The sequence below is a fragment of the Callithrix jacchus genome, chromosome 17 (genome assembly GCF_049354715.1).
Source record: "Callithrix jacchus isolate 240 chromosome 17, calJac240_pri, whole genome shotgun sequence".
Lineage (NCBI taxonomy): Eukaryota > Metazoa > Chordata > Mammalia > Primates > Cebidae > Callithrix > Callithrix jacchus.
This window is the reverse complement of record NC_133518.1, coordinates 19140872-19156004: the sequence shown is the minus strand read 5'-3', so window position 1 is coordinate 19156004 and position 15133 is coordinate 19140872. Positions and strand designations below refer to the sequence as shown.

General features: G+C 35.7%; 1 protein-coding gene and 1 long non-coding RNA gene across 9 annotated transcripts in view; one reads left to right on the top strand and one right to left on the bottom strand.

Annotated features, from left to right (window-relative positions):
* The window catches only part of LOC118148842 (uncharacterized), a 39792-nt gene extending 35615 nt beyond the window's left edge, over nucleotides 1-4177 (bottom strand). The window contains exons 1-2 of the long non-coding RNA XR_004735858.3: nucleotides 4044-4177; nucleotides 2923-3004 (exon numbers count right to left, since the gene is read on the bottom strand). This is a non-coding gene — a long non-coding RNA (uncharacterized LOC118148842). The remainder of the gene's footprint in view (nucleotides 1-2922; nucleotides 3005-4043) is intronic.
* The window catches only part of LOC103788723 (uncharacterized), a 29665-nt gene continuing 18625 nt past the window's right edge, over nucleotides 4094-15133 (top strand). For 7 of the 8 annotated variants that reach the window (XR_614712.6, XR_013528442.1, XR_013528441.1 and 4 more), the window contains exons 1-3: nucleotides 4094-4241; nucleotides 10849-10993; nucleotides 13683-13776. Coding sequence is in view for 4 of the 8 variants with exons in the window: in XM_035277982.3 (XP_035133873.1) it covers nucleotides 4231-4241; nucleotides 10849-10993; nucleotides 13683-13776 (250 nt within the window). In the remaining 4 variants the exon portion in view is untranslated. The remainder of the gene's footprint in view (nucleotides 4242-10848; nucleotides 10994-13682; nucleotides 13777-15133) is intronic. The other variant, XR_013528443.1, reaches the window with a different exon arrangement.

Genomic DNA, 15133 nt, shown 5'->3' with positions numbered 1-15133 from the left:
GTATAATATTAGGGGACTGCTCGGTAGACCATGTCCATTGTCTCAAGCTACCCACAGGTTCTACATTTTGATTTGATTTCACAATATTAAGAACATACTCCACAAGAGGTATTTGTAAATGGTAGCTTTTTTTTTTTTAAACAGCCCATGTTCCAAATTCCTTATTTTAACAGGTCCTAAGACCTAAGAGAAACAAAAAAAAAGTATTTTTTAAGTTAATTGTCTCACAACATGTACCAACTGCTTAGCTTTTCTTAACTGATGTTAGTCAACTTTGAAATTGTACAAGAACTGTAGTCAATTTAAACCTTGATTGTTTTGTGGTTGTTTCAATAGTAGCTTACAGTTTTGAGATAGAGATGTATTTTCTTATAAGTCAGACACATTGGTGCTTTGTAGTCCATCGTAGGGATACTGTTCTTTCTTTGCGTGATGGGGTATCATTGAAGTATTTTGATCAGAAGAGTGACCTGCATTTAACAGAATCACTGCAAGTGCTTTGCTGGAGTGTAGACTGTAGGGAGGAATGGCCTGAAGCAGTAGACCAGTAAAGCAGCAGTTGTAATGATGCCAACAAATGTAGGGGTCTCATCACAGGTTAGCCATGGAGGGAGGGAAGGTCATACAATTCTGAATATGTTTTGAAGGTAGAGCTCATAGGATATCATGAGGGATTGAACATGGGATTTGACAGAAAGAATAGTTAAGGATCATTGCAAGATTTTTGGCTTGAATAGACAGAAGATATGAAAGCAGCTGAGGTTTAAAGGTATATTTCTGGAAGATTAAGATTGAGATGCATCTAAGAGGAATTTCAAGTAGGCAGGTAAATATATGAGTTTGAGATTCAAGAGAGAAAACCTAGGATGGAGTTATAAATTTTGGAGTCATTAGCATCTAGATGGTTTTTAAGGCCCTGAGACTGGATAAGATCATAATGAACTGAGTTGAGAGAGAAAGGGGCTTAGAGGCTGAACTCTGGGCATACTGAGGTTAGGAGAGGTGGGGGATGAGTAGAGAACAGCAAAAGAGACGACGAAGTGAAAAGACAGCTGATGAAGTACAGAGTCACAGGAGCCAAATGAAGAAAGTGCTGAAAGGAGAGAGTAACTGTACTTTTTAAGTAAAGGAAATAAGGACTAGGAATTGACCACTGAATTTAGTAACCTGAAAAGCATTAATGACCTTGCCAACTGTAATTTCAGTGGAGCAATGAACTGAAGACATTCGAGTGGGAAGAAGAATTGGAGGCAGCAAGCAGAAACAGCACTTTTCATTGTTTTCTCATATGCTGTAAGATAGGTAAAGCGATCCATCGGGATGGAAGCTGAAAGGAGAAGTGGGACAGAGAGGGTATCTTTTGGTTATTTTTTCAATGGGAAAAGTTACAGCAGACTTATATGCCATGGGAATGATGCTGTAAAGAAGGGATATTAGTGATGGAGTAGGAAGAAGCTTTCTGGATTCATGACTTTGAGTAGAGATAAAGTGATAGACTCCAGTTCACAGATGAAGATGGAAGCGCTGACAAGGCCTACTTGATAAAGATGGGAAAGTAGAGTAAGCGGAGAGGCAGATGTGAGTCGATGAATAAATGCATGAGAGTACCCTGTGAAAATCCTTTCCTGATTGTTTAGGTGAGAGTAGGATGGAGGCAGAAATAAGGGAAATCAGAAAAAAAGGAAGAGCCAGTAAAAACCATCTACTAGACTGGGTGAGATGGAGGCAGCCTGGAAAATGGTTCTGGCAATTTAGTGTTACTGCCAGAAAACGCCTTGAGGCGAGGGGTTTTACATTTTAGAGTGAGAGCAGTCAGCATGATGGTGTGTTTTTCTTGAACCACATTTTTGCTACACAGAAGTAGGTACGGATAAGTGAGGAGTTGAGAGTGTATAATAGGAACACTTTAAATATTATAAATGACTTGGCCTCACCCACTTTCAGATATTTGTTTAGTTGAAGGGCTGGGCCACTGGTTAAAGCACCCAAGATAATTCTAAGTGAAGTCAGAGTTAAGTTGCTGGAGTTTTACATAGCTTTTGCCTGAAGTAGTTAGGAGTATGGACAAATTGTTGTGGATTATAAAGCTAAAGGGTAAGTTTAATTGTGATTTATTCATTTTTGGATAATCCTGGTCTAGAATTTTTGGACTGGGGGAAGTTCCCAAGATGCTTAAAAAAGATGAGAGTAAAGAAAATGTCTGACATTTGCTCTGTGGCTTACAGGTGTGTGTGTACACACACACACACACACTCACACATATACACACATACACACACATACACATACACTCACACACACACACATACACTCACACATACACACACTCACACACATACACATACACACATACACTAACACACTCACACATACACAACATACACTAACACACACACGGACACACACACATACACACAAACACTAACACACACATACACAACATACACTCACACATACACTCACACACATATACACACATACACTCACACACAAACACACGCTCACACACATACACTCACACATACACAAACACACACACTCACATGCACACACATACACACACATACACACACATATCCACATGCACACACACACACATTCACACATACACACTCACAGAAAGAAAAAGAAAAGAAAATGTCTCATATTTGTCATCTCTGCCCCTATCATGGGAAAAGTATCCAGAAAGTTTAGATGTAATATTTTAGGCATTTGAAAATTTTTAAACACTGTACTAACTTGGGCTGAGCGTGGTGGCTCATGCCTGTAATCCCAGGACTTTGGGAGGCCGAGGCAAGTGGATCACCTGAGGTCAGGAGTTCAAGATCAGTGGCCAACATGGTTAAACCCCATCTCTACTAAAATACAAAAATAAAAAATAAAAAGCCAGGCCTAGTGGTGGGGACTGGTAATCTCACCTACTTGGGAAGCTGAGGCAGGAGAATTGCTTGATCCCGGGAGGTGGAGGTTGCAGTGAGCTGAGATTGTGCCACTGTATTCCAGCCTGGGCAAAAAGAGTGGAATTCCATTAAAAAAAAAGTTATACTAAGTTGGATAGAAACAAATCAGCTTATGAATCTTAAAAAATATAATTTAACATATTTGCTAAACATAGAAGATTTTTACGCTGTTTCAGCCTGAAGCATTTTGTGTGTAAAATTGAAGTCCTGACAGTAACAAAGCAGAGAATATATTTTCAAATTTTGATATGAAACACATTAATAAGGTTATTGAAACATTTTTAGTCTACAGATGGATTACTATAATCCATCAGAAAAAAAAGAAACACGATGCTTTTTCCAAGACATGCAAATTATCTTGCTTTGAACCTAGATTTTGAATAAAATGGTTTCCTGAGTATCTTTTGCTCTGAAGCAGTAAAGACTATGGGAGAGTTTACTGTGATTTTGACAAACTGCGACTTCTTAGTACACAAAACACAGCGAATATTTTGTATTTTTTGGAAAGGAGACATAAAACTTTCAAGTTTAGAGATTCATTTTATCAGCTCAGGAAGTTAAAAATTAACGATGCTACCTATGTACACAGCAGACATTCAGAGCAAAATAGGTGGGCCAATAAGCGAGTATGCGTATACTCCTTTTTGTAAAAAGTTATTGAAAACTTGCTTTGAAATAAATATCTATTATTTATTTCTTGTTATGAATAAGGCAGAATTCTGTGTCTTCAGGTCACAGGAGTTTTATCTGAGCAAATTTCCAGCAAGAATAAGGTATCTTCCATTTTATTCCTTTTTCTACAGAAGAGATGCAAGAAACCAAATACTTGTGACTTGAAGTCACAAGTGTGACTTCAAGAAACCCAAGCCAGTGCAAACAATTCAAAAAATAATGGAACCGACGACAGCAAACCTTTCAGGACTACTATGGACATTTATTCCCTCTGCTGTCATTTATGTTTCTGTAGCCAAGATTCAGTTAGACCGCAGTGGAGACAACTCCCTAGAAACAATTATCCCTGCTAAAGCTGCTCTAGGAGCACAGGAATTCCTTTGATGAGCTCTAAGAGATTGGAAACAATACCTCCTGAAGGGCCATGTTGCTAGGTAACAGCTTGTTTCCTTGGTCACGGTGAATCCATGGAAGACCTCCAGAAGAGGCTGCACATTCTTGGTGGACAGCTCTGGTATCCCATCCAGGGAACATGATGAAAAATGTCTTCAGAAAAATAGCTTTATGAAGGCAAGAGGAATTTTTGCAACTGCAAGACATGTCTGAAAGGTAGGAAAATTAAATTAAAAGTAATCATCGTCATTAGAGGAGAGAGGGAAAAAAAGCCAAACGAATGTAGATAGTGTTACCAGATTAAATTTCCTTTAGAGACGGAAGTCATGCAGCCTGTGTTACTGATTATGGTTATCTTCAGAGAGAAGCAAACTCAACTGCCACTCTCTCCCCTAATACCATGTCACTGGTTACAAATGCAATGCAGTTTCTGTGCTTATTGTTGTGATGGAGACAGGTGGGCTTACTCTTTTAGTAACGGTATGTCTAAGAGACATGGGACGCTTCAAGAAAGCATTTGTGATTTTCATGAGAAAAATGGGCAAGATAGCTGAAAGGTAATATTTATTAGTGTTTCCATTTACATGAAATTACTATAATAAAAACAGGACTTATGCCAGCTCATTAAAGTCATAAATTAGATTAAGTACAGGCCAAAACCCAATATTTGTTTTCTCACTCCTAAATTTCACAGCTGTTTCATAAGTGTTTCTCAAACATGCTGAAAATTAAACAATATATAATTAGAGGGTTTGCAGTTTTCTTGAATTGTTTGTTTTTACATTAGTATAAAACCTGGCTCTCCCATTTTAAAAATGATATTTGCATCTTCAATTTTCAAGATTAAGTATATCGTGGTTTCATAAAAGTGTATGAAACTTTATAGCTTCCATTTACCGCCTATAATGGAGAAATGAATTGTGTTTATGTGAGGGATTGGAATAGCAAACGTGTCACAGAAGTTCTGTTTGTTTACTCAACTCTGCATATCTCAAACAGTGTCAAGGTACTTGATTTTAATGTTAAAAGTTAAATGTGTATTAATTTGGAGAAATTAGCACACAAAACAATAGTTTAAAATGGATAGTCGTTCTGTGCAGAATTGTAAACTTCGTTTTTTCTGTTTGCTAAAACTCCTTTAGTACACTATAACAAAAGAAAGTTTATTTGTTCGGTATAAAATAATCTTTACTATCGATATTGTTGTTTCTCAACTAGGACATCTTTATAAAATGATTGTAGAGACAGCCTAAAAAGTGATACCCAGGATGCAATTTATTTTATTTTTTATTTTTGGATACACAGTTTCAGTCTATTACCCAGGTTGGAGTGCAGTGGCACAATCTCAGCTCATTGCAACCTTTGTCTCCCAGGTTCAAGCTATTCTTGTGCCTCAGCCTTCCGAGTAACTGGGACTACAGGCCTGTGGGACCACACCTGGCTCATTTTTGTATTTTTAGTAGATACAGCATTTCACCAAGTTGTCAGGCCATTCTCAACCTCGTGAGTTCAGGCAATCCATCCACCTGAGCCTCCCAAAGTGCTGGGATTACAGACATGAGTCACCACACCCAGCCTACACTCAGGATACAACTTAAACTTTAATCTTCAATTTGTGAAAGGCAAAAGAAAAGATGAAAGGAAGGAAGGGAAAAAAAGGAGAGAGTGAGAGAGAGAGGGAAGGAGAAAAAAGTTTCTTTGATGCCAGTATTTCTTCAACCACATTTCTGCACATCATGAAACAAGAATCTTATTCATCCCACCTTCCTAAAACACGGTCAATTTCCTTTGGCATTTTAGTTTTATTTCTGCTAGCAAGATCTACCTCAGTCACATATTGTCTTTTCGTATCTATATTCTTCTAGCTCATATTGTATGTGGTTAAATTTTCAAAGCTGTAACAACATAGGGAGTAGTAGATATTCCTCAAGCATTGAAAACCACCTAAGCAACAGCTATAAATGTTGTTACAATAAAACTCTAAAAATTTCTAAATATAATTTCATGGAGGGAACATAGAGATAGCTCAGTCTATCTTCACTGGTTCTTTGAGTACATCTTTCGCTTCTATAAATGTCAGTGAACCCACATGTCGCCATTGAAGTTTACAAGTTTTCCCTCTAGAGAAGTATTATAGGTGTTTGTTCTTTTACTTTTGTTGTACCTTAATTTGGGGGCCTACAAATGTTTATAAGAATGTGTGGGGGGCTAAAATAGGGACTTGCAAAATTTATAAGAATAAAAATTGAGTCACATAAAATCTGACTCATTCAGACTGAGGAACAGAAAAAGCAATTGCAATTGTGAATTTTTCAAAATAGAAATTTATTGTTGTATGCCTTTAGAATCTACAATCTAAATCATTTAGATTAAAATTCCAGACTTTGGGTTAACAAATATTTTTAGAATATCTCTAAAACACCTAGCTTTTCAGAATAGTTTATTGATAAATATTTACTCAATTTACGTGTTTAGTTCCAGAAACTTAATTTAAAGCCATCAGTAGGTAGTAATAATCTTCAAATTAAAACATCTAGCAAATTTGCCAGTCTAGAAATTAACCACTTGGCATATCACATTTCTTCCTGATTTTGTGATAACCTCATTCAGAGTACTTTCAGTTATCTCCTTATCATGTCTGGCATGTAAAGTACAATCATTACCCATTTTACAAACAAAATACAAGCATAGAGAGGACAGAAACTCTGGGTTTTTTAAAAGAAAAAAATGGTCTAAGAAATCAAAGAGGCTGAATTTATCTTTCTTTTCATCCAAATGTAATGCTATAGTGTTCCCTGTAATTCTCTTCTAGCCCATGCTTCAGAAGTACCTGACTTCACTGACTTTGAGACTCTGGCTCAGTATTTTTTTTGGAGGAGAGAAGGAGGCTGAGAGATTGGAAAGAGTAGTGCCCTTTGCCAACTGAAACGCTTTGCTAACTGCAAAATAAAGTTCAACATGCTTTCCTTCCTTCTTTCCTAAATACAAAGCTGTCATGCTGAAGCAATGAATATAAATGGAACATTTAGAAACTGGGTTGTATTCTATACTGTTCTGACAATCCTACATGTCTTAAAGGAGCTCCATGGCCTGTGTATGATGTGTGCTCAACACATCTTTATGCGACTAAAGAGCTCAACTTCACCTTAGAAACAGGGCCGTTTGTCATGTCCTCCTTCACTTGCCTTACAAAGTTACATAATCATCAACTTGGCATTTTAATTAAACAGATAGCAACAGTTGCTACAGACAATTTATGAGGCTTATAAATTTGTGATTGTAAAGAACATTGCACTCCTCTGATGAAAGGGCTCATGAATTGATAAGTTTTATTATTGTTGTTCATTCAGCAGGCTCAGCTCACCTGATTCCTTTTTGTTAGCCATTCCACACTTTTTTTCAACCAAGACTAGATGGCCAATTCAGATAATGCCAGCTATTTTAAAGACACTATAAATCATGGCTGACAAATGCTGTACAGTTTTAGCCATGGCACCCTCTCCATGGCAGCTTTATATTGGAACATTAATAAAATTAATTCCTCTTTCATAAAGGTTTAGATTTGTAATTTATGATAACTGTTTGTTCACTGCAGGAAGAAAGATTAAAACTGAGTAAACCAATATAACAACGAAACTGCATTTGTCTGGTTTTATTTTTGGGGGGAAAGAGGGGCGGGAACATTTAAAAAACAGCTTGATGTTATCTGGAATAATGTTCTCATAGGTTCTACTACTGAAGGCTTAACTTTTGTGTTCAGTAAGTAATAACTGCTTGAATTTACATGTTCTATTAACTAGTACAATTATTTATATGTGTTTAAGTGATTAAAATAAGAAAAATCAATGTTAATGATTTTTCTTAACACCTGCACCCTAATAGTGATAGATCTCCACAGTTATTTAAGGAATCACAGTAGTTATCTGCATCTTCTATGAATTCTAGTGGTTAAGATGACTGGTTAATTATTAACGTAACTTGGGCAAGCTACCCTGTCTCTCTGTGCCTACATTTCCGCATCTATAAAGTTGAAATGTTATTTATTTCATTAGGTGATTGGAATGATTGAGTTAATTCATGTAAATCTCTCAGTATAGTGCCTACCATATAGCAAATGTCAATAAATAAAAACTATGAAAGTATAATTTTAGTAATAGCAGTACTTGCCATTATAGCAGTAATATTATAAAACAAAACACCCTGTCCCTGAGGCACAGTCCACATTGTCATTGAATATTAAAGATACAGAACTGAGGATCGGAGATGATGCTAAGTGCCTTGACCAGGGTGTGGTGCCTGGAGTAATGTAAGAATGTGAGAAAAGGAATCCAGACTTCGGGGCCTACAAGTAGATTTCATACTCAAAGACAATCAGACTAGTCATCTATTGGTTGGAATTTTCTTAGCTGAAACACAATCATTCTTCAATTCATTCTGAAAAATAATGAAATGCATTGAGAGAGAGAGGAAGAGAGGGAAGGAAGGAGAGAGAGGGAGAAAACTGGTAAGGGTGTTAGTGAACTACTTACTTGTATTACTAAAGTTTTAATTACCTTCTATTATTAATAAATGCCTGGTCATTACTGGGATGTCATAAAAATTTCTAGTTTAAACCAGAACGAAATCTAATATAAACTAAGATAATGAGATAATTTTCACTTATACTTTTAAACTTAATTTCACTTAAGGTTGTTATGCTTAATCTTGCAAAACTACACAAAAAGCTATAATAAAATCCCAATCAAATAAATCTTTATCAGATCTTGTAATTATGTGAACTTTATTTTCCTTGTGTCCTACTTTAAGGAGATTGTATAAACACGATAATGCCACATCTCATACTTCAGATTAAAACACAAGAGGGAGGGAGACGTCCAGGTTATTCTATTAACACAACCCCTCATTTTTTAACTGTCACTGGAGTTTATAATCACAAGACACAAGTCACTGAACGAAGATTTATCCATATCCAGTGTCCTTATTTTTCTTATTTTATTTTGGCATAAATAGGCTAGCATATTTTAGTAAAGACAAATGAACCCAAAAGTCAGTTAAACTTTCACTCCTGTTAATCCTGATTTATTATTCTATTTTCCCTCAAGTTTTTTCTCATAATTATCGGCTAAAAATCCAGTTTTAGATGGCAGGATTTATCTGCTTCAGAAATAATAAAATTCAGAAATTGTGTTTTTCTTATGTTTGTTAATTTGTGTTTATGACACGATGCTTTTTGATAATTTAAAAAAGCAGTATCTAAACTGTTAAAAGAATTGCTCAAGTGAGAAAAAAATGAAATACATATATATATTTTTACATAATTAAGACCAAATTTTTGACTTTTGAATTTAGTGGCAGATAGAGAAATAATTTTCTCCTTGATCATAAGTCATTTAAAAAAATTTAATGGCTCAGTAATGATATTTTAGAATATGATGCTGTTTAAAAGAATGATCCTGTTTTAGAATATAATGGTTGTGCTCTTCTATTGTACAAGCTCAGTTAAGAAGTGAAAAAATGAAATATGTTTCTACATTGTACTCCATGAAGGCAGCCTTAATAAACAAGTTGTGTGTAGTTTCCTATCAGTAAAATTGCTATTAGGGTCATTATTAATGTACTAATATAGAATCTTTCTCTTAAGATTTTTAGAGATTGAAAAATAATCTACTGAGAGGAAAAAAGAGGCCATAAATATAAAAATATGTGATCCCTAGGTTCAATTTACACACAAAAGTATTTAGATCAAAACATTTTAAAATTATTGGCTCAACAGCATGTACAGCATCAATTACAGAAAGAGAAACATCACTATTTCCAAGGAGAAAGGGAAAGATCTCAGAATAACAATGAATATTAAACCAGAGAATTGGTATAAAAGAGCAGAAAATATTATTTTACATCTCAGTGGTATAAATATAGGAATACAAGGAGAATTAGAGTGTTGTTATATGAAAGGTTGAGTGGCATTCCTAAGTAAGTAAAATTGATTAAAGAACCTGATTTTTAAGTTGTTTGCCACTAACTGAGGAAATATAACAGACTTAGGGAAAATATCAGGGAAAATTTAAGTTCCAGAATCCGGGGGAGACCAATAGAGATTTTAAGGGTGCTTGTACTTGCCAAATCTGTAGCTGTAGCTCTACTAGGCAAGATGTTCCAGTATGAGAGCTGTCCTGCTTGGTATCTTATAAGCCTATGTGTATGCGTGTATGTGTGTGCGTGCGCATGTGTTTTCATATATACTATTAGATGATTTTTCTAAGACACACAGTCTATGTCGACACCCTTATCTTTGAGAAGAATGTCTCAAGTGACCATTAGCCATAAAAATTTGGTTAGAACTATGAAAAGAGGTAAAAGTCCTTCTAAAATCTATGGTTTTATCTTTCTCTCAAGGGAAATCTTTATGTTTATTTCGTTGGTTTTGTTTTTTGGTTATTGGTTTTAATTTTTTAATTTTTATTTTTTGAGGGAATCGCTGTCTCCCAGGTTGGAGTGTAGTGGCATGATCTCAGCTCACTGCAACCTCTGCCTTTCTGGTTCAAGTGATTCTTCTGCCTCAGCCTCCTGAGTAGCTGACATTACAAGCCCAGCCACCACAGCCAGCTAATTTTTGAATTTTTAGTAGAGACGGGGTTTCACCATGTTGGCCAGTCTGGTCTTGAACTGCTGACCTAGTGATGTGACTGCCTCAGCCTCCCAGAGTGTTGGGATTACAGGCCTGAGTCACTGTGCCCAGTCTGTTACTGTTTTAAACTAGAATATTTACATTTTAAAACTTTAAAACAGACATATGAACACTTTAAGCATTTTCTTTTCTCAGCTCCTCAAGTCAAAATACAAGTGGTCAAGAGCTTTGTCCATCTAATTCCTCATGCTACTCTGATCCAAGTGAGACCCACATTGGGTCAGCTCCATCAAGCAGAGGAATATTTCACCTGCGTTTGGATTCTGGAATATCATCCTTGGTAAATATTTTAAATTAACTCTTTACCTGATAAGTTTATAAAACATTTTATTTGATATTCAACATTTTAAAGTAAGTGTATTAGCTGTTCACCCCTACATTTGTAATTGTGAGAGGAGAAATGAAAGGTTGATACTCTCAGTCCCAATTAAGAGAGACAAAAAAAAAAAAAAGAAGTTGGAGTAGAGGAAGGAAGATCAAAGAGGAGGAGGAAATGAGTAGAAAAGATAATGATGGCTGGGCACTGTGTCTCAAGCCTGTAATCCCAGCACTTTGGGAGACCGAGGCAGGCGGATCACCAGGTCAAGAGATCGAGACCATCCTGGCCAACATGGTGATACCCTGTCTCTACTAAAAATACAAAAATTAGCTGGGTGTGGTGGCATGCACCTGTAGTCCCAGCTACTTGGGAGGCTGAGGCAGGAGAATTGCTTGAACCTGGGAGGCAGAGGTTGCAGTGAGCCGAGATTGTGCCACTGCACTCCAGTCTGGCAACAGAGCAAGACTCTGCCTCAAAAAAAAAGAAAAGAAAAGATAATGACTCTTAAACCAAAATGGCACTCCTTCCTTTCTCCTGCTGAGTGCAAATTCTCTCCAGTCTGAGATTTACTTTCCTTTCTTTCTGGAATTTCCTTTGTCTGTGAGATACATTTTTCTTTTCTCCCAGACTCACCACTTGTAAGACATTCTCTCTAAGCCATCTAACTGGAATCACACATGCCTTTTCTCCCTTCCCTTTATACGTAATTATTCCAGGCATCCCACTGAATTAAGATGAGTTATTAATATGTCTACCTCCCAAATTATAGAAAGTTAGTTTTTCAAGCACAACTATTGTGTTTTATTCAACGTTGTAACCCCAGTGTCTAACAGAGGGCCTGACATATAATGTGGTAAAATATATGTTTTTTGAATAAAATGAAATGAAGCATGCTAGCATTAAACATATTTATTGAACAATACATTAATCAATTGGCCTATCAGAATTTAAAAAAAGAAAGAAAAAACTACAGGACAAGACACAAATATTCAGTTTCTTTAGGAAGGAACAACTGTCACACATCTGCACCCCTCTGAAAACCTTACACAGAAAAATAAAAACCTGCAGCAGCTCATTTTCCTACAATGTCAGAAATTTCAAAATCAACCATTTAGCTCCTTTAAAAAACAAACAGGCTTTTTGTACGAAAGTAGATGTCTAGTGAAAAATACAAAGTTTCCTCTTGAATACAGCTTTAGCTTAGAACAATTTTTCTTTTCCCAGCACAAGCCTCATAAGATAGCACAGAGGCAGTGGGTGTGGCAATCCTAGGAAACTTAACTTCCAAGAAATTTTTATTCTATAATAGAAACAAGAAAACAAAAATTCCAAAAGCATATAACATGTTGGGAAAGAGGCTTTCGTAACCATATAAACTGAACAGCCAAGAGTAGGCTGTGGGCTATATTCCTTTATAATCTAAAATGTTTTGTGTTTATTGTTTTCCTAAAGGAATAGTACAAGAAGATGAGTAATTCCTTGAAAGCAAATCCTCAAACTATCTCTAAGAACTGCTCAAGCATAAGTTAACTTTTCAGTGTTGCTATTAATAAGGGAGACAGCTTTTGTTACTGTACTATTTTTTAAATGGAGATACTAGGATATTTACTGAAGCAATCAAGGTTATTTAGTGAGTAAGTAATGTAGCTAACATATCAAAGTTAAATTATTATCAAAAAACCAACTCTTTTCAACTTATTTTGGGGCAGCACTTTCCCAAAATTCTGCTCTAAAGAATATTTGTTCCAAACACTTAATATTTTTTAAACTAAATATTCTGAATTTGTTTTTACACATGTATAACTTTGGCTAAAAGAATGAATGAATGAATCTGTTGTAAAATTTAACATAATATTATTTTCAAGTAATATGCCTTTTGTTTGTGTTAACCCTGAAATGATCACAAGTTATATAAAATACTGAAGTTTGGATCTATTACAACCTCAATGTTAGTAAACAACTAAAATGGTCCCAAATGTGATCCTGGTACTTGTTCCATTCAGTAATATACTGTCTAGAACAAGATAGCTATACCTGAAATATTTCATTCAGTTTGAACTACACATTTTAAGAGCAATGTCAATACGTTGAAACTCTTCCCAAGAATAACCACCAAAATGTTTACTAATTTATAAATCATTATCTATGATTAATAAATGTCTTAGAAAGAGAATAACAACTATTACTAAACATTTAAAACAGTAATAATACGTGGAGGGATTCTCTGTGGAGCCTTAAAAAATGTAACTTGAACAATTGGAGCAAGTTAGAAGGAGTATATAATCAACAGAAGACATCTTAACAATTAGAACTGTTATAAATGGAATGAGACTGCTCATGAGATAGTCAATAAATATTAAAGGACAATTTATACAAATTGGCCTAAAGGGGATCATGAAAGGGCACCTATATTTACTCATGATGACATTTGCCATCAAATGTAAATCAGCTGCAGGTGTTGGGGACGCAAAGTTGAATAAGAACACATAATTTAGATTGGACTAAGATGATTTCCATGAGCACACCATTAGATATTTGTAGTTCAGTTTGGCTAAGTGTTTGGCATGGATTCGCATTACTTTTACACTCGGAAGTAAGTGAACTACATATTGCCAGATGTTACATATTTCTCTTCTCTCTTATTTTAAAGCTTCCTTCAGATTCTTGTAAGTACCTCAGTAGGCACAAGGTAGAACAATATGGCATTCAAGGAAGTCAACTGCGTTGCCCAACAGTAAGAGAAGGTAAAAGAATAAATGTGTGCCTTTTTTGTGTACATCCTCTGAGTAGAATTTTTTGTGGATTAAAATACATTATTTGAAGAAAGAAAAAGACATCATCTGGAGATAAAATTTTCCTTTTTCAAGACTATAGAACTGTTGATATGTGAAGCCACCTTTGAAAGCATATTCTTATAACTGATTATGTAAATAACATTCAGCATTATTGGAAAAAATTAAAGAACCTATAACTGACTATCCAGAATAACTACTCTGACTTTTGTTTCCATTTACTCTTTTGTTGTAAAATATATACATACATATATATGTAGACACACATGTAATTTTTTCACTTAAAATAAGCATTTCTTTCATTCCATTAAACATTACCCAAATCATACTTTTTAAAGCTTACATAATTTTCTATATCATTAAATGTATTTAACCAATAATCTTTGTTGAAAATTTAGTTTATTTTTTATAACAATGTTATTCACAATATATATATTCCTCTCAATATGTACATCTGTATATTTATATCTACATATTGAGATATATAGATATAGATATATATATATAGAGAGAGATCTCTAAGTAGTTAGAGACTTATTATAGGAATCACATGATTACAGAGACTGAAGTCCTGCAGTATGCCTTCTGTAAGCTGGAGAAACAGGGAAGCCAGTGCTATAATTTGGTCTGTGTCTGAAGATCTGAAAATCAGGAGGCTGACAGGGACACTCAATCAGGGTCTATCAGAGCCCACATTGGTGAGGGCAAATCTTTGCTCAGATTGCTGATTCAAATGCCCATCTCTTCCAGATATGCCCTCACAGATGGATAATTTTAGGTGTCAACTTGATTGCATTAGAGGATAAGTAGATAAACTGGTAAGGCATTATTTCTGGGATTGTCTGCCATAGATTGGCAGTTTCTGAGGGTGTTTCTGCCATAGATTGGTATTTGAACCAATGGATTGAATAAGGAAGATCTGCCCTCACTGAGTGTGGGTGGGCACTCTCTAAGTGGTTGAGGACCCAGGGAGAACAAAAATGCACAGAAACAATGAATTTTCTTTCTCTTTTGGAGTTGGGACAATGATCTCCTGCCCTTGGTCGCGAGAACTCAAAGGTCTTTGGCTTTTGGACTCTGGGACCTGGATCAGCAGGCCGTCAGACTCTCAGGCATTCCCAGCTCTTTATCCTCACACTCAGTGACACCATCAGCTCTCCCACTTCTTAGGCCTTTAGACTCAGACTGCTACACCACTGGCTTCATGGGTTCTCCAGCCTGCAGACAGCATACTGTGGGACATCTCAGCCTCCATCACTATGTAATCCAATTCCTATAATGACCCCCCTTTCATATCTTTCTCTCTCAT